The 17,267-nt window shown below is 54.6% G+C and overlaps 2 protein-coding genes across 3 annotated transcripts in view; one reads left to right on the forward strand and one right to left on the reverse strand.

Annotated features, from left to right (window-relative positions):
• ACSS2 (acyl-CoA synthetase short chain family member 2) overlaps positions 1 to 1,969 on the forward strand; it is a 33,688-nt gene extending 31,719 nt beyond the window's left edge. For both annotated transcript variants that reach the window (XM_059827024.1, XM_059827025.1), the window contains one exon: positions 203 to 1,969. In XM_059827024.1, coding sequence (XP_059683007.1) covers positions 203 to 330 — 128 coding nt within the window. In that variant the 3' untranslated portion in view covers positions 331 to 1,969. The remainder of the gene's footprint in view (positions 1 to 202) is intronic.
• An 864-nt stretch (positions 1,970 to 2,833) lies between these two features.
• GSS (glutathione synthetase) lies at positions 2,834 to 14,248 on the reverse strand. Its single transcript, XM_059827151.1, has 12 exons — positions 14,116 to 14,248; positions 12,674 to 12,819; positions 11,146 to 11,221; positions 10,455 to 10,594; positions 10,183 to 10,299; positions 9,644 to 9,724; positions 8,337 to 8,414; positions 6,920 to 6,986; positions 6,068 to 6,262; positions 5,810 to 5,891; positions 5,303 to 5,492; positions 2,834 to 4,534 (listed from the first exon to the last, which is right to left on the reverse strand). Exons 1-12 carry the CDS (start codon positions 14,242 to 14,244, stop codon positions 4,411 to 4,413), a joined length of 1,425 nt encoding a protein of 474 aa, XP_059683134.1. The 5' UTR covers positions 14,245 to 14,248; the 3' UTR covers positions 2,834 to 4,410.
• Positions 14,249 to 17,267: the final 3,019 nt, after the last annotated feature.

Below are 17,267 nucleotides of genomic sequence, written 5' to 3' on the forward strand. Positions count from 1 at the left end.
GGCCCAGTGACAGTGCTGGGGGGGACTAAGTCATTCCTGCCAGTGGAAGGAAATCAGCCCTAAATTGCTTGTCTAGGGCCACTCAAATTCAGGGTGGAGCAGCCTTAGGGCAAGCGGGATGCCACAGGTCTGGGTGCTCCCCACTCCTGCTAAGGATGCTGAAGAGAGCCTGACTCCTGCTTTTTCATGGCTGTTGTTACAGGAAAGATTACCAGACGGATATTACGGAAGATCGCCAAAAATGACCAAGATCTGGGAGACATCTCCACCTTGGCAAACCCTGGCATCATAAAACATCTTTTCAACAGCAGATGTGATACTAAGCAGTAGCAGCATGACCTGTCCCTGCTGAGCAGAACTATGGCAGCAGCAGTGTCCTGAGGAGCAGGTCCCTTGAATAACCACTGTCTGCCCTGGGAAGGAAACTTTCACCTGTTGAATTGAATGTACAAACGTTACGAACAAGGGAAAGGCTGGCTCTGGAGAGGCAGCGTCTCACTAGTGTGTCCATGCCTTGGAGGAGTGTGTGCATCGTGTTCCAGATGGGTATCATACACCTGAGGTTCAGCCTTGTGCACAGAGGGCCTTGTCCTCTTCCCAGCACCTCATTCTTGATTTTTAATTATTTTTTGGGGGGGGGGGGACTGTTAATTAACTTTACGTAATTTATGTGGCACCTTGTGAATAGTGGGAAGTAACTTTGGGGGTTGGAGGGGAAGTGATGCTGGAGTTACTCAATGCCAGCAGGCAAGGGAGGTGCATCTGCCACTGCCCACAAGCCGGCTAAGCTTCCTTTTCTACTTGGAGTGCTGCAAGCTGCGGGAGAACTTAAAAACACTCTCACATCATAACTGTATAGCTGAGTTCTAGTCTTGCATTGCTGTCCAAACCTGTTGTTAGCAGAGGTCCCCTAGCCTGAAAGGGAGTGGGGCAAGGCTGAAGTTTTTTTTTTAGAGCAGTTAGGTGCCAAGATCTGCTGCTTCCTAACTGCGTGGTGCCAGCTGGTGCGCTTTTCCCAAGCCAGGGTCCTTCACTGGCCACGGACACATCAGGGAGCCACATATGGCCTAGGAGGAAAAGTCTTGGTCTGACACGCTGCACAGAGCACCACTGCCACCTGCGCAGCAGCTGAACGCTCCTTTTGTGTCCTGGGGTAGGAGCGGGTGCTGTTGATATCAAAGGATGGAGGGGAAGCAAAGCTGTGCAGCGGCACCTTTCCCACTGCGGGTGAACCAGGCCCTGGGTTATAGCGCACCATGATCCCTGCTACAGCAAAGAAACCAAGGCAGGCAGGGCTCCATTAGCCCTAGATGATGTTTTCTCATCAAGGGAAAAAATGGTGGAAGACGTTTAAAGTTGGCTTTTGCTTAAATCTGATGTGGCTTTAGGATGATGAGAGGAGAAAAATCCCTAGCCCAAGAGCCTGAACAGCACAAGGGTATTGCCAAAGCCATTCTTCAAATGAATTACATTTAACTCCAGCCCTGGGTTGAGCTGGGGGAGATACCTCCTTTGTAATGTCTGTATGAAAATTGCATGTGAACTGTTTGATTTTGCACTTAAACCAAAGGAGAAATGGGCTTTAAAACTTGCTGCAACAGCTGTGTGCCAACATACAGGTTTTACCTGCAAACTGAGCTGACTTTTGACTGGGTGGGAAGGGATGAGGCAACTGCCTCTGAGTCTGGTTGCTCAGGGTGAGTGTTGGGGGTGCTCAGATGGGCTGTTGTCCAAGTCCCAAGTCTCACTTCCTACCTGCTGCTCTCACTGGCACAGCATTTGTCTGCAATCTATAACCTCCCTGCGTGCCCCCCATGGCTCTGTATCGCCGGATCGTGCCACCTCCTTGACAAGGACTCCTACGTCATGTCCCCTCTGTTACTTTTCATTTGCTATGTAATTTTGGCTGGAAAGAGCTGGAAGTTTATGCAAAATGGAATAAAATTCAAGGAAACAAAATGGAAACAGGCTTAGAACATGTGCCTTTGAGTCTGGGGGAGAGGGGGCTGCTCAGACACTGTTGTTGGAGCAGCTGTGCCATAACCTGGGTAGGCTTTTGGGGATTGGGCGGGGGGGTAGGTTACTGCCACGGTGATGCTTTTGTATGGATTGGGATTTACAGGTTGTGAATCCAGGGCTGGAGCCTGTGCCTCAGTTTCTCCCTGGTCTCTAGCCTACATCATTCCACTAAGGCTTAGGGAAAGCACAAGACAGTGTGACACTGGTCTGTCATCACCCCCCCACCCATGCAGGACCAGTGCCAGGGGGAATCAAGCACCCACTGCGAGCAGCCAAGGAAGCTCAGGGCTGTTGATAGCTGCCTCGCCTCCCCACCAGGCCTGGTCCTCACCCAGGCACAGCAATGGATAGCAGCCTGTGGTCCCCAGTGGCACCTTTGGTTCAGGCCTCACCAGCAGCTGCCTCCAGCAGCTCAGGGGCCTGGCTCCAGTGCTCACCTCCTGCTCCTTGCAGCTGCAGCTAACCCTGTGCCCTTGCTGCTCCAGCAAACAGCACTGTCACAGCTCCAGGCTGAGAGCGTGTCCTCCTGGAGACTGTCTTACCTGGCACTGCTCGCACCAGCAGCTCTCCATCCTCTGGTTGTGGTGGGCCAGCGCTGCAGAGCCGAGTGCCAGGACACCTCATGGACACGGTGCTGTGCAGCCTTACAACCAGAGCAGGAACTGGTGGGTTGGCTTTGGCTGTCCCCGGGGTGAAGGTACATGAAAGGGCTGTCCATGGGTGTACAGCTGCCCAGAAGCCATGCCTGGCCAGGGAGGAGGCAAATGCCTCCCCTTCACATCTAGTCTCAGACAAAATTGGCACAAGAGCAGTGTTCAGATTGCATGTACATTTTAATCTCTGGCTGAGGGTAATCGACTCCCCCCCAACAAAACAACTACCCAGGAATCACAGGATCAGTCACACTTACAGAGCTGAAATCTTTCCAAGGTGACAGATTGATGATTGAAGCATGCAGCGCCGCTGCACAGGCTGCAGGTCTGTCAATCAGCACATTCATTCTTCAGAAATAGTGGCTTTACGCTGCTTCTCTCTGGTGTCACTAAAAGGGCAGAGCTGAGGCTGCCTGGGTGCTTTACCAGGGCACTGCCAGAAAGGTACATCTCTTATGTCTCCCCTTGAACTGCTCGGCTGAGGTGGGGATGGAGAGCCTGCACTCCTCTAGATGCCTCCACTGCTGCGCTGTTCCCACTGATTCATTCAGGGTTAGGTTTATGGTTGGACTTTTGCTCATCTTAAATTTCTCTTCCAACCTAAATGATTTATGATTCTATGAAACCTGGAGGGAGCCACATCTCACTCTCCGCCAGTGCCAGTCCCAGAGTGAAGCGCTTGGCAGTTGGGGCTGCACTCACTCAGCCTCTCCTGCAATTCTGTCACTTCCCTGCTGCAAAGCTCCCAGTCCCAGCAGCACCATTACCCAGGTCAGGGCTCCCTGACACCACTCTTGGGCCATATGGGCAGATGCTTGGTGCACGACATGCACCCTTGGGGATTCGGGGTTTATGGACACACTGCCTGTGACACAAGGCTCCAATCATGCTGGATCTGCCACCATCATTGAGGGATCCCTGTGGGGATCTGTTGGACATGGCTGCAAGAGACAACAGGAGCAGCTGCAGCCCTCCCCTGGGGAGGACAGGGCCTGCCAGATGCACTCTGCACTGCGGCCTGCCTTGTGTAGCACAGGGGCATTATTTGGAATGAGTACCCAGTCCAGCAAAGCAGGAGTTGGGCAAGCAAAAGCAAGCAAGAGGCCCTCGGCAAATTACATCAGGGCAGCTGTCCCTTGCCTCAGGTGCAGGGCAAAGTCGAAATCAGGGCAGCAGCAGCACCTGAAGGAGGGCTGGAGAGGCCACAGGCATGTGGAGCTGGGCTCCCCTCTTTAACCTGGAAAGCACAGAGGCACTGATGAAGGCACATCCCACAGATTAAGGCTGTTACTTACACATACACCTTTCTCCTCCCAGTCCCCAGGCTTTCGGTTTGTGTGTCTCTAACGCAGCATCAAGGAGCACAAAACTAGGACCAGCGCAAGTGCCTGTTGTGGCACATTCACCCTTCAGCTTTGCTGTATGTACCCCTGCCCGCAGGCTAGACCCGGAGGAAACACCCAGGCCAATGCCGTGCTGGGAGATCACAGCTGGGATGCGCACAGGGCCAGGCCCCCTGGGCAGACAGCGCAAGGGAGTCCCTTCTTCCTGCAGGAGGAATTGCAGAGGAGAAGCTGGGGCTGGCACACAGGGTGTTTGAGCAGTTGTGTCCACACAGTCCCTCCTCACAGTCCCCAACACGTCAGACCTTGGTAAGCGCACCCTAGGGAGAACATCGCTGCGGCAGATCAGCTCTTCGGGCAGCAGAGCGAGGTGGGCGGGATGGGGCATCGCCTCCTCACACCAAGTAAGGAGTGTCCAGCACCGCCACCCCAGCGGCTACCCCGCCGTCTGCATGCTCGATCGCCTTCGTCCGCAGGAGGTGGCCGGCAACCTCGTTCATCACCATCTCTTTGCCCTGTCTGCAAAGAAAAGGGCACCTGAGCACCTGCAGAGCAGAAAGCTTACGGCATTTCACCTTGGACAATCTGATTCACATTCCCTGCCACAGCGCAGGGCAGGTAACTGGCGTGTAAAGGCCCCAGGGCTAACGCAGAGGTCTCTGCAGACAACAGAGCTGCGCCTGTTTTGTGCCTGCCAGCGACAGTGCCCTTTCTCAGCTGGGCCATTTCAGTCCAATTGCTCCGCACTCAGGCAGTGCCAGGTTCTGAACGCTGCCAGAGTACATTTGTTTCTAAAATTGTATGAGAAGGACTTTAATTTATAAGCAATGGGAACGTTTCTACGGGCCTGTGAGGGTTTTAAACAAAAGCAGCAGCTATTTAGGGTTGAATACAACCGCATTAAGCCTTCAGATATTTCTGAGATCACCAGGGCTTCAGAAAAGCACGTGGCTGCATCCAGAACCCAAGAAGTGCTCCCAGAAATCAGGGATGAGACACACCAGTTCCACGTGGCCATTACACCAGTAACCGCCAGCACCAGCTCTGCGGTTTTTCAACAACTCGTTTGGCAGCAGGTACAGAGCAGCAGTTCAGCATCTGAACACAGTGCTCAGAGAGTGGCTGACAGGGGCAGAGACTGAACGGTCATGTCTGTCCCCTGTACCTCCACCTCCCCAGAGACATCTGCCCTGCAGCTGTGCTCAGACAGCAGAGAGGGGAGAATGCTCCCAACCCAAGTGCCGGCTGGAGCAGGTAACCACCCCGTAACGCAAACACGTTTCTCACCTGACATAGACACCAAAAATACCGAGCTCTGAGATGCACTCGGACACTTGCAGGGGACTGTGAGCCCTCAGCAAGTAATTCATTGATGGCTGTGGTTTGATCTTATCCATCAAGATGTAGGAGGTTCTCTCAGGGCTGTCTCTGATCTTCTCCAGAACCTGCCTGAGCTCTTCACCATAGAGATTGTTCCCTGACAACAAAACCAGCAAGTCAAGCACTTCCCAGCACAGCAGAAGCCATTGGCCCCAGCAGCCCCAACAGACCTGGCTTTTGCCTCCCCGTGTGCTGCCTGGGCTCCCCACACCCCAGCTCTGGGGCCTAAGGAGCTCCTCCAGAAGCAGCACTACCTTACTGCCATGACTAGTCCCCGTGGCTACAAGTAGCCACGAGCCACCCCACCCCACCTTTTATCCCTCAGCACAGGACCAGGAGCCACCACAGAGCTACTGCCTCTCCTGGCAGCACGAACCGCAATGAAAAACCACACAGACCCAGTCCATCTCATACCTCCACCTTCTCGCTGTGGCTTCAGCACAAACCGGTCGGGGTCAGCGATAGCCATAGCGGCTATCTTGTCACCCTCTTCACCCTGGCAGGAAAGGATGGCAACAGCAAAGCATCAGCGAGGAGCACAGGCTGAGCAGGATCAACAGGGTCCCCCAGGGACAAACAAAGTCCTCTCATCTTCTTAGCCAAAGAGAAGCATCACACAGGCGAAGCACACGTTTGCAGGTTCGTTCCTGCTCCAGTCCCACTCACACTCACCACATCCAGGGAATAGAGTCCAGCAAACGTTGCTCGTATTCGAGTGACAGCCTCGGCACGGCCGGGCAGTAATCTCTCCAGCATCCCTGGCTGGCTCAGCTCCTGCTGGACCTTCTTGGTGCCTGCGAGTTGGGTAGCAATGTCAGGGCACTTCACTGCCCTCGATCTCTCCAGCAACAACCGTGCCTCCCAGTTCTGAGACAGAAAGAGAGCAACCAACCCGTCAGAAAAAAAAGAAAAAAGTTCTCTCCACTCTTTTCTGTTCAGTTATTGATATACGATTTGCCTCCTCCCTCCCTGCCTGGCAGGGATGGGGGGTGGGAATAGCACTCCAGAAACAAGCAGACATGGATATGTGGATTTCCCACCACCTCTGGAAACAGCACAGCCAGGTTAGTCTACTGCCTTGCCTGCACCCCCTCCCCAGCTTGTCCAGTGCTGCCACCTACAGACAACAGCAAGATCTGGTCTGTATTATTATTACCTGCAGCCTAATAGTCCTAGTAGAGGACAGAGTGTGATCTGTAGATCAAGTCTAAACCCTTTAAGCAGGTGATAATACCTGTGTTAACCCATACTGTACAGAAGCAATTCAGCGCTGTGGTAAGATGTCACCACATGAGTGGTTATTGGATGAGAAAGCCACTCATTTTTCTTACTGCGTGTCAGGGACACCCACGTGCACTGCGGAGTCACAGCCTCCCAATGCTATTAGCCACGCTGGACGGGACTATCCCCACCCAGGACAGGGCAGATGCCCCTGGGATCACGGGGCGTTTCAAACTCGCTGGACAAGGCCACAGTGTAGGCGGCTTCTCGGAGCAGAGCGGTCAGTACTGACTCAGTACTGACCTGCTGGTCGTAGTTCTTTGGCACGTAGCCCTCTCTGTAGTACACCACTGCTACCTCCTGGCCGTCCCTGGAAGAGAAACCAGAAGCATTCATAGAACCAGGCCAGTCCCTGCCCACCCCTGCCCGAACCCCCCAGCACCAAGGGGGCTGCAACAGGGTCAGGCAACACATTAGAGCATTTGCCCCTTCTCCTTGGCCTCCCGGGCTGTTCTGCTCCTGGCTGGCTCTGCCAGAGAAAGCTGAGGACTGCAAAGCCCTGGCTCCACTCCACTGAGCCCCAGCTGGCTTGCCCTGTCCCGAGACACAGGGAGCTGACACCTGGCCTCTGCCCTGACTAACCAAATTCTCAATAATTCAGGCACCCAGCCCAGCAGGGAGGTAAGAACCTAATTTTTTAATAGCTTTTGCCACCGGGAGCCAGGCCTGGGAGATTCTTGAAGCTGGGAGGGAACAGGGTCCTTCTCCAGTGGCAATTCAAGGCAGGACATCAACTCAACAACCTGTCCAGGCACCAAAACCTCCTGCCAGGGCAGGGCCGTCAGCATACCTGTAGCACCACACACCCAAGCTTTCGCCACACAATCTGTGTGCGTGGTCAGGCAAAGCAGCACAGAAACTGCTGGCAGCCAGGCAGTGTAATTGCAAAGGCATTCATCAGTAAGAGGAGAGGATGCTCTGGAGGAAGTACAGGGGATACACTTTCCCCTTAACTGTCTGGCAATGACAAATGTATTTGTTAATTAAACACAGCAGAGGCACCAAAGGTCAAACTGTGGAAAAATTAGCCTAACTACAGAAAAAAAATTGGCATGAAACCATATCTTCCTTTAGGCTCGTACAGCTCCAAGCACACTACCCCGGAAATGGGACAAACGTCACACTTGGGACCAACTGCCAACACTTGGGAGTCTGTGACCCGCACGTCCTGGCCTCCACAGGGAGCAGGCAAGACACTGAGTGCATTCAAACCAACATATATACCATAAAGGACATGCAATGCTTCCTCCTCTAGCACTAAGAAACCAGCCCAACTCCCACTGGCAGAGCATCACGTGAACAGTAAACAGGAAATGTCTCTGTGGAAGCCTCTGAAATAGCCAGGACTTTTCATAGCAGATGTATGTGGAGGAAGTAAAGATCCCACAGAGCTCTAAAGGCTGTGGCTTGAAGGAGGGAAATTATGTTTCCAGCTGTAAGGGACTGATGATGTGTGTAAGCAAAACCCCACCACGGTGAAAACAAAATCATTTCAGCTCTAAGGGGAAGCAGCAGCAGCCTGGAGCATGGAAGAGAACTGCTTTCTCAGAAAGTCACTATTTACACTCAAAACATACCACCACCTTTGGTTGCAAATTCCCACTTACAGCCCTGTGTGCCCAACACACAGCCAGGAACGCGCACCTTGGCTCATACTCACATATACAGCCTCTTGGCATCATCCAGAGACCCCTTTTCAAACACATCTCTGAATCGCTTCCTGATGACCCGAATATTCCTGTTAAGAGAGGAGTGGGAGAGTCACCAGGCTGGGCATAGACACCTGAACTAGAAATCACAGGTAGAACTGGTGGCTCCAGCAAGGAGGATCTGTAGACTCCTTCACAAACAACCTCAGGCTTTGTACAACGGAGCCAGAGGAATCCTACCGGCCAAAACAGTCCCAGTTTTTAGCACCCGTCCTATGTTTCCAGCCCAAATACTGTAGGAAGCAGAACATGTGCCTAAACACCCCGGATTTCTCCATATTCACCTTTCACCCCCTGAAGTGTTTCTAAGAGAAGTCAATATTTTGGGTTTTTTATCCCCACGCAACAGATTCACTCACTGTTGGCTTCAAAGCCAAGAGCTACAGACAGATGAGCAATTTTCTGCATGTTTGACCCCCTCCATGCTTTATAGTCTTTCCTCCACACAGTGGCACTGTGGACTTGCTGATCTGGAGACACAGCACTATACACCTCCCACTGCTCCAGCACTGGCTCAGGGCTAGACCTTAGCAAAACACCTCCTCCTCCTGAGTCCTTCACTCACTGCCGCGTTGCTTACTTTGCCCAGATCTTTCACAATGGGTTTGAAGCTTCGTTAATTAAGCTTTTGTGAAATACCCTGTGCCCAATCCCAAGTCAGAGAGCAAGCAGGACCCTCATTTATGCCGCTCTACTCCTTACTGCCTCATCTAAGAGACTTGGCCCGCAGCAAAGCTACCGCTGGTGCAGCTCTGAGGACTACACAGGCACAAAATCAGCAAGGAATCAGCCCTAGAGACCAGAGGCTTTGATGGCTGCTGTACTTCCAGCAAAGAGCTGGTGAGAGGATTTTGGGAGGCTAGTGAGAAGACAAAGGTGGGTGCTGAGGCTAGGCAGGAGGCCACCAAAGGAATGCTGAACAGAGCTGCGTAACAGACCACAGAGGTAAGTCCAAGATAAAGGCTGCCCTGTTACATACCACGACATGCCCTCTCACAGTCCCACTAAACTCAAAGGGTGTTGATTTCATCCTTGAGTAGGTGACAGAGTAAAAAGCAAACAGATTTCGCACACCTCCATCCTTCCCTGGCCTGCTCCTACGCTCCCGCTGCCATGCTGTGCCTCCTGGAGAGCCTGGAGATGCCCCACAAGCTGCCTTGAGGGAAACACCATGATCTGGCAGCAGTTTGCTCTGCTTCCCTTTTCTAAAACGGTACCATCTTCTTCCTTTCCCGTCCCAGGAAAACTTAACCTTTACCTGTTCCAAAGCTCATTTTCCACACATCGCTGATCAAAAATGTTCCTCTGGACTTCCTCCACCAGAAACATCACCACAGCACTGGAAGAGATACCAAGGACATCCTTAAACCCAGAAACACTCCACATGCACCCAGGATCATGCAACTTTTGACCTCTGTGATTCAGGCTTCCTGCACTGCTCCTGCTCATTTTCTCCAGTGTTTCGAAGGGTCAGCACGCAAACTGATAGCAGTACTGATCCTGTGTAACTACCAAACCAGTATGGGGCATAAGCACAAGGAGGAAAAGCAAGCTCTGTGCAGGGTTGCTGAACCACACAACTTCTCCAGGGTCCCTCTGCACCGCTCTGCCTTTGTGACACAGCAGCCTTGCGTGCTAGAAGACAACCACATTGCTCTCCCCAAGGTGCCACAGGCTTTTCGAGAGCAGCTTGTCTAGCAAACAGGCACCTCTCAGAAAGCACAATTTCAAAACCAAACATGTGCATCCCCAGGGAAGACAAGATAACCCAGCCTCCAGCACCTCCTCTCTCCGTACCTTTGAGAACCGTAGAGCTCCCAGGCTTTCACAATACCCAAGGCAAGCCCTTTTGATGGGTTGTTGGGCAGCAGGCGCGATGCCTCCTTAGACTTTCCCAGCACTTTCAATACCCGCCTGTGGAACAATAAAAAGCTGTAAATGCCATGACAGCCCCCGACCGGAACTAGGGAGCAGGAGTTTGGAGAGCATGCAAACACACGGAGTGCAGCAGGCCATGCGATACAGCTTGCTGCAGCACCTGGCGGCACGGGCCAGAAATGCTCCCTTACCCGTGGACCACTGCAGTACGGGAGGTGAGGCCTCCGAAGCTGGCAGCAATGGTGTTTATTTCTATCTGCTTCAAAGCTGGAGTCCCATCCACCCCACAGTCAAACATGTAATCAGAGCGGTTTATGCCTAAAAACACAGACTGAAACAGAGGGGAGGTGAAGTTAAAGGCTGTTGCCTTTAACTGCAAATCCCTTTGATGACCTTGCTTCAAAATCCTCCTGGGGCAGATCCAGTCACCTTCATTTTGATAAAACCCTCTGCAAGATGTGCCTGTGGGTGCTTTGGCCCTTGTTCAGGGCCCACAGCCCTCCTCAGTGCTCCAGAGGAGTTAACAACACTCATGAGAGTGAAGGAGCTTCTGTAGGGACAGCCTGTCCAGTGCAGGTCCCGACACAGCACACATCCTTGCACTCTCCCGAGACTCCCAGAGGACAAAGACAAACCATATTAAATCCTCCCGGTTGAGGCCTGACTGTTTCCAGCAGCACTAATCAAAGGGCATGACTATCAAATAGGGCAAGGTCCTGAGCTCACAAGCTGTAACCCAGACATCGTAGCATAGGGAGCGACCAGCCTGACTACGGGACAGTTCAAAGCCCACAGCAGCAAGCTTGCAGACAGAGACCAGGCAATCTCACGGCAGTGCAAAGGGGCACAGCTGCTGACCACTGGGGTCTCCTGCCAAGGTACCTGAGCCAAGCCTTCCTCCAAAACTTGCATGTGGATTCTGAAGAGTTGAGCTGTGAAGTCATCTACCTTGATGGTGCTAGAGAGAAAGACAGACGAGATCAGCCCCCTTACACTGTCACAAAAGAACAAGAAAGTTAATCCCTGTCCAGAAAAAAAATTACCAGGGACATTCTCCAGCACAAATAGCAGGGCTGTGGCTAGACCAAGTCTTACAGCACTGTTAAGCGTCTCACCACGAATGCACTCTTCATCAAGGGCCACAGTGCATAACAACGCAAATCCAGTTTGCTCAGCACAGCCACTCTACAAAAAGCACCGCTGTGCAGAGGCGACTTTCATTTGCAGGGCAGAGGGACAGGACAAGCAAATGCAAAGAAATGCAGCAGAATTCTGCAGATACAGGAAAGAAATCAGAAGCTTCTCTGTGCCTGCACCCACAGCTCAGGGAAGAAGCTTCACAAGCTTCATCAAATTCCCCTTGTCCTGTTGGGCTCCAAATCACGCACACTGTGGTACCAAGTGCTTCAGTGGCCCTGCTAGAGTAGGTCTGCCTTTTCTTCAGGGTCCCAAATCCCTGAGCTAATTGTGAGCAGCACCTCCAAGGAGCTGTCCTGGGACACTGCGCAGGAGGCAGCACAGGGCAGGCGCCTGAGTGCACACAAGCCCCAGGTACTGCATTCGTTAACCACAGGTATAAACGTGCCCCCACAAGCTCTGGAACAGGCGCAAGCATTGAATCAGCTCTGAGGAGTCAGGCTTTAGCAAAACAAGAAAACAGTCTCCCCTTTGCTCTGCCCCAGTGCCAGAGAGCCAGCAGAACCTGCGCAGATAGGCAGCACAGAACGGGCAGCAGGAAGGGAAATGGGTTTTGTGGAAGCAACAGTCCTACAGATTATGGGGGCCACAGTCAGGGATGGTCATTCCAGTACAGGGCAACAGCCACAGACAAATCCAGCAGAGTTCACGAGCCAGAGCTGACCAGTCATCCAGCACCCAGAGCTTGCGGGTCACCTTCCCAGCATGGCTGGGAAAGCAGGGGACACAGGGTGACTGATCAGAGGCAGATGTGGGGGAAGGAACAAACACCTTCTCTTCATAACTGCAGGCAGGCAGCAGAACTGGTGGTTACTGGCCAGCCAGAGGCAGATGCAAAACGAGACTAAAAGAGACTACTAAATCCAGGACTCAAAGAAGACTCCAGCAATTTGAATTTAAGGCCCAGGGGCCAACAAGCTCACAAGTAAAAATTCACAAGCTTGAAACACTAGCAAAATTGAAGATCATTGCAAGGAGTGAACTCCTGGCCAGATGTCCCATCTTCTGAGGCCCAAGGAGACCTCAAAACAGAGGCTTGATGGAAATTGCTCTTAGGACAAATAATGCAGCAAAGGAGACAATTTCTGCAGAGGACAGGAATGCCCGCCTCAGCTTGAAGAACATAAACAGATGGAAGGTAGGAATGCCTGAAAGGTGATAAATGCTTTACATTTAAAATATTTCATTAAAATGCAACATGCAAGAAAGTTACCTGGCCAGAGTATGCTCCAGGAATTCTTTGTTTTGACTAATAGCATCCACCAGCAGGTTAAAATCTTGCTGAACAGCGTATGCTTGTTCAAACAGGGCACTTGGTACTGCGGATGGGAGCAGCGTTAAGGGAGCATAATTCACCACCTGCAAACAAGGATGCAGCAGCAGAGCAGTCAGGTCTACACAGTTTAAGTGGGGCTAAAGAGGTGCTTCCTCTGCTTGTCAGAAGGCTGAAGCTACACCCAGCCCTCTCCAGTGCACCCTGGACAGACATGGCCTCAACCCTGCCGACCCCTGACAATTTTGAGGGCTTTGCTTTATGAGCTGTCTGCGGGGCACTGCAGAGACAGGAGCAGCTGCTCCAGAGCTCAAGCTGGGCTGAGTGCTTCCCTCTGAAGGATGCTCTGTTTCCACCTTAACTGGAGAGCACTGTCTCCAAAACTCCTCAGTTTCAGACAAAAGGTGAATTTGCCAGTCCTGGGTTTTGGCCATCAGAGTCAGCTCCTTTGATCCCTGCTCACTGAGTCCCAGGGGTCACTCTGCACCCCTGGCTCACCCCACAGCTCAGGTACTGGGCCACTCTCAAAGCCAAAATATTACACTAGAGAGAAGTTCCCAATTCACCTTGATTTTTACATGAGACAAGGGACACTGGCAGTGTGTTTGGCCTCTCCTCCCAGGCTCCCTCTTCCTCTTACCCTTTGAGGTTCCCTCAGAGCCCTGACCTGCCCATGCGGTTGACATCAAGGAGCAGCCCCCGTGGTGGAAACCTCCCTCCTCGTACCTCTGCCAGCTCCCAGCACAGCTGCCTGTTTGCCCCCAAGCTCCTCAGGGACCCATCCCCAATGGTGTCCCACCCCTCTTGCACAGGGGTATTTCCTCCTCCAAGACCCCTCACGGCATCCCCCTCCAACAGGTCAAGCCCCCCGTCAGCGCTCCTGCCCCAGCCAGCTGCCAGATTCACCGGAGGTAATCCCACGCACCAGCCACCCCTGTCCCCATTGCCTCATCCCAGGAATGGGGCAAAGGCTGACTTGTAGTTGGGAGCACGCCAAAAACAGAGGCCCCTCCAAGAGACGCTCCCCTGGTTCAAAGGATCATATGGGTGGTGAGAGGCTAGGAGAGGGATGAACTCCCACCACCACACACATGCAGGGCTCCTTGCAATTTCCCAAACCCTTCCAGATCTATACCTCTCCTTGGAAAAAGGGAACTGTATCACAGGGCTGTCTCTCGGGGAGATGCACTCAGCAGGATGGGGTGTGAGTTATAGCCCCCAGGTTGGTCATGCTTCAGCTGGGCAGCTGGCTGCTCACTGCAAAGCAATGCCCGTTAACGAGGGCTCAGCAAACCCAGGGATGGCAGCCGGCTCCTCTCGCTTTGCTGACTCACACCCTGGCCAGGACCGAACACGTCCCGTGACTCTGCTCTGGCACTTACATCCGACGCGTTGGGCTCCCCCTCGGTCCGCATCAGGACGCCTTCCAGAAGCGCCGCGTCAACAGCCACCGACGCGGCCTCCTGGATGGCCGGCTTGTTCCGCAGGACGTCTTCCCACGGCGCAGCCATGGCCGGCGCTGAGGAGGCAGAGCAGAAGTCACCCACCTGGCCCCCACAGCCTCACCTTCTTTCCTAACAGGCAGCCCGGCCTTGCCCTCTCAGTGGGGACGGCGGCGGGCAGCCCGGGAGGGCCGGGGCAGCCCAGAGCTCAGCACCGTCCTCGCTGCCCAGCTCAGGCACCGCGGCGGCGGCTGCACACGGGCCCCGCGCCGGGTGAGGGCACCTCCACACCCCCAGCCGAGCCCGTGGCCTGTCCCGACCGGGCAGGGCCGAGCACCCGAGCCAAGCCCTGCCTCAGGAGCCGGCAGCGCGAACTGCCACAGCCCGAGGCCGCGGCTCGCCTCAGGAAGGCCCGTGCGGGACCCCTCGCGGCGCTTCAGGGCAGGGGCCTGCGCAGGGCCGGGCCGCGACACCCCTTCGCCAGCGACACCCCTTCGCCAGCGCCGCCCGGCCCGCCCTGGGGCAGCCGGGGTCCGGCCCAGCACCGGGACTGCTCGGCGGGGAGCTGGCCTGGCCTGGCCTGGCCCCCGGCCCCGCGCTAGTCCCCGGCCCCCAGCCCCTGAGGTGAGCGGCCCCGCCGCCCCCTACCTGCTCCCGGCCCCTCCGGCCCGCCGCTCCGGCACGCCCCGCCCCTCATCAGGCGATTGGACAGACCTCCTACCCTCGCCCCGCCCCGGACACGGATTGTCAGCTCGGCCGACCTATCAGCGCGGGGAGGCGACACCAGCGCGTGCCAATGCGGCTGAGCGGGAGCGAGGGGAAGGAGCTGCGGGAGGGGTTGAGAGCGCGCATGCGTGGCTGGAGCGAGGGGGGCGTGGGACCCTGGCGCAGGGGGGCGTCACGGGGAGGTGTGACGTCATGCTGTGATGTAAGGCGCGCCGGAGCAGCGCTGGCGGGGACTGGGGGCGTCCCGTGGGGTATGGGGAGGTGGGCACTGGGGGTGCTCGCCCGCAGCGGGGTGTGAAGGTAATGAAAGCCATCCTGTGCTTCCAGGGGTGGTGCTGCGCAGTGCTACCTGCGGGGAGAGCAAGTCACAGTCCCTCCATTGTCGGCCTTAACGACGTCATCCCCCGCAGGAGGGGCGCAACACCCACTGCACCGCACAGGCTCCGGGAGAGCCTTGGTGGGGGTGCCCAGGGCGCTCCCCAGGGTGGTGGGCTGCAGGACCCCTGGGAAGGACCAGCCCTGCCAGCGGAGCAGGGCTTCCCCCGCGTTGGCGTTGTGGTGCTACGTCCAATGGGGACAGAGCGCAGCACAGCTTGGGAATTGGCACCAGGTTTGACAGAATGACAGAATGACAGCATCATTTAGGTTGGAAAAGACCTGTAAGATCATCAAGTCCAACCATCAACCCAACACCACCATGCCCACTAAACCATGTCCCACAGTGCCACATCCACACGTTCCTTGAACACCTCCAGGGATGGTGACTCCACCACCTCCCTGGGCAGCCTCTTCCAATGCTTCACCGCTCTCTCCGTAAAGAAATTTTTCCTAATATCCAGCCTGAACCTCCCCTGGCGCAACTTGAGGCCGTTTCCTCTTTTCTTGTCACTCGTCACTTGGGAGAAGAGACCAACACCCACCTCACCACAACCCCCTTTCAGGGAGTTGTAGAGAGCGATGAGGTCTCCCCTCAGCCTCCTCTTCTCCAGACTGAACAACCCCAGCTCCCTCAGCCGCTCCTCATCAGACTTGTGCTCCAGACCCCTCACCAGCTCCGTCGCCCTTCTCTGGACACACTCCAGCACCTCAATGTCCTTCTTGTAGTGAGGGCCCCAAAACTGGTTGCTTCTACTGGAAAGCAAGGGCTGCGAGCCGTCCCTGCGGTCGCAAAGGTGAGGTGGGCACCAGGCTTCAACCTCACCCACGCCCGCGGCCTGAGGAACAGGCAGGGGCTTGCTAGGCACGTTCTCCAGAATGGATCCCTTACACAACTTGACAAGATTGTGTCTTGTCTGTATATCGGGGGACAATAATTTTACTGATTTATTGGGCTAGATCTTGTGCTGAATAGAAACACTCGACAGTGTGTTTCTCTGCGGAGCTCCCTGCCGCGGCGCCAGTGATCTTCCCACTGGTATGCACCCAAGGATCAGCGTCCTGGCAGCAGGAGAAAGGCCCAGGACCCAGTGACTCGACTGGTGTGGTGCTGCTCTCCGGGAAGAGCCTGACAAAGCTACAAACAGTGACGACCATCTCCTGCTGCCGATGAATGAACCACAAAATACCCAGCGGCGTCCGAAAGAGACGTCTCTGAAAGCTGTTGTGTCTCCAGGATTCAGCCAACATCTGAAGACTTTCGGTCATCAGGGGGTTGCTCGGCCAAGGTGTTCACCCCGGGAAAGGTTTTGTCCTCTGGCAGCAAAAGCCCCCAGCTCTCCAGTCTGAGAGAGTGTCCTCCATCGGTCAAACCCCACCCAGATGGAAATAGCAGTGGTCCACTGGTTTTTCTTCTGCCGCACAGCGCCAGGCTCGCTGCTCATACACGCTGCTCATACATGCAAACGGGGGACTCCAGCAAGCATATTCTCTGTGAATGCCCATGTCAAGCCGCACATTGCGGAGTCGCTCTTAAGAAAACTGAACTAGAAGAAAGCTGCTGTGTTTCATAAAACTGAAGACATTTGCAGTCACAAGACCTCAGCCGGTGCTCTAGTGGATTCGAGTTTGTGTTCTCCCTCGGTGGCAATGTGTGGCAGGGCCGGCAGAGTGCAGGCAGCGGAGCGTGGCATTTTGTGTGTCAGCTCGTTGGCACTTTCTCTTGCACTGCGTCATCCGTCATCTTCCTCTGCGTCATCTGTTGCCTTCGTGGGAGCTGAAAATGGCCCTTCAGAGGCTGTGGCGGACAAAGGAACCACAAGCCTGGCTTGGAAATTAAAGCACCCTGAACTGTACCGATATTTGAACAACTCCATCTTTCTGTAGCTCTGAATGCCGAGAGCCTGGGTGTGGCTGGGCACGCGGGGCTGCCACCATGGACCCCCCCAGAGAGCCCCAGCTTCTGGAGGGGCCACTGCAGTCGGTGACTC

Source organism: Gavia stellata, chromosome 20 (assembly GCF_030936135.1).
Source record: "Gavia stellata isolate bGavSte3 chromosome 20, bGavSte3.hap2, whole genome shotgun sequence".
NCBI classification, from domain to species: Eukaryota; Metazoa; Chordata; class Aves; order Gaviiformes; family Gaviidae; genus Gavia; species Gavia stellata.

What these genes read in the sequence shown, in the direction of transcription:
- GSS (XM_059827151.1), bottom strand. Translation starts at nt 14,244, where the DNA reads ATGGCTGCGCCGTGGGAAGACGTCCTGCGGAACAAGCCGGCCATCCAG. An exon ending in CTGGAGCATACTCTGGCCAG is followed by an intron (nt 11,222 to 12,673) that starts GTAACTTTCTTG and finishes CTTTCTCTCTAG; the next exon opens with CACCATCAAGGTAGATGACT. An exon ending in GACTCTATTCCCTGGATGTG is followed by an intron (nt 5,892 to 6,067) that starts GTGAGTGTGAGT and finishes CTTTCCTGCCAG; the next exon opens with GGTGAAGAGGGTGACAAGAT.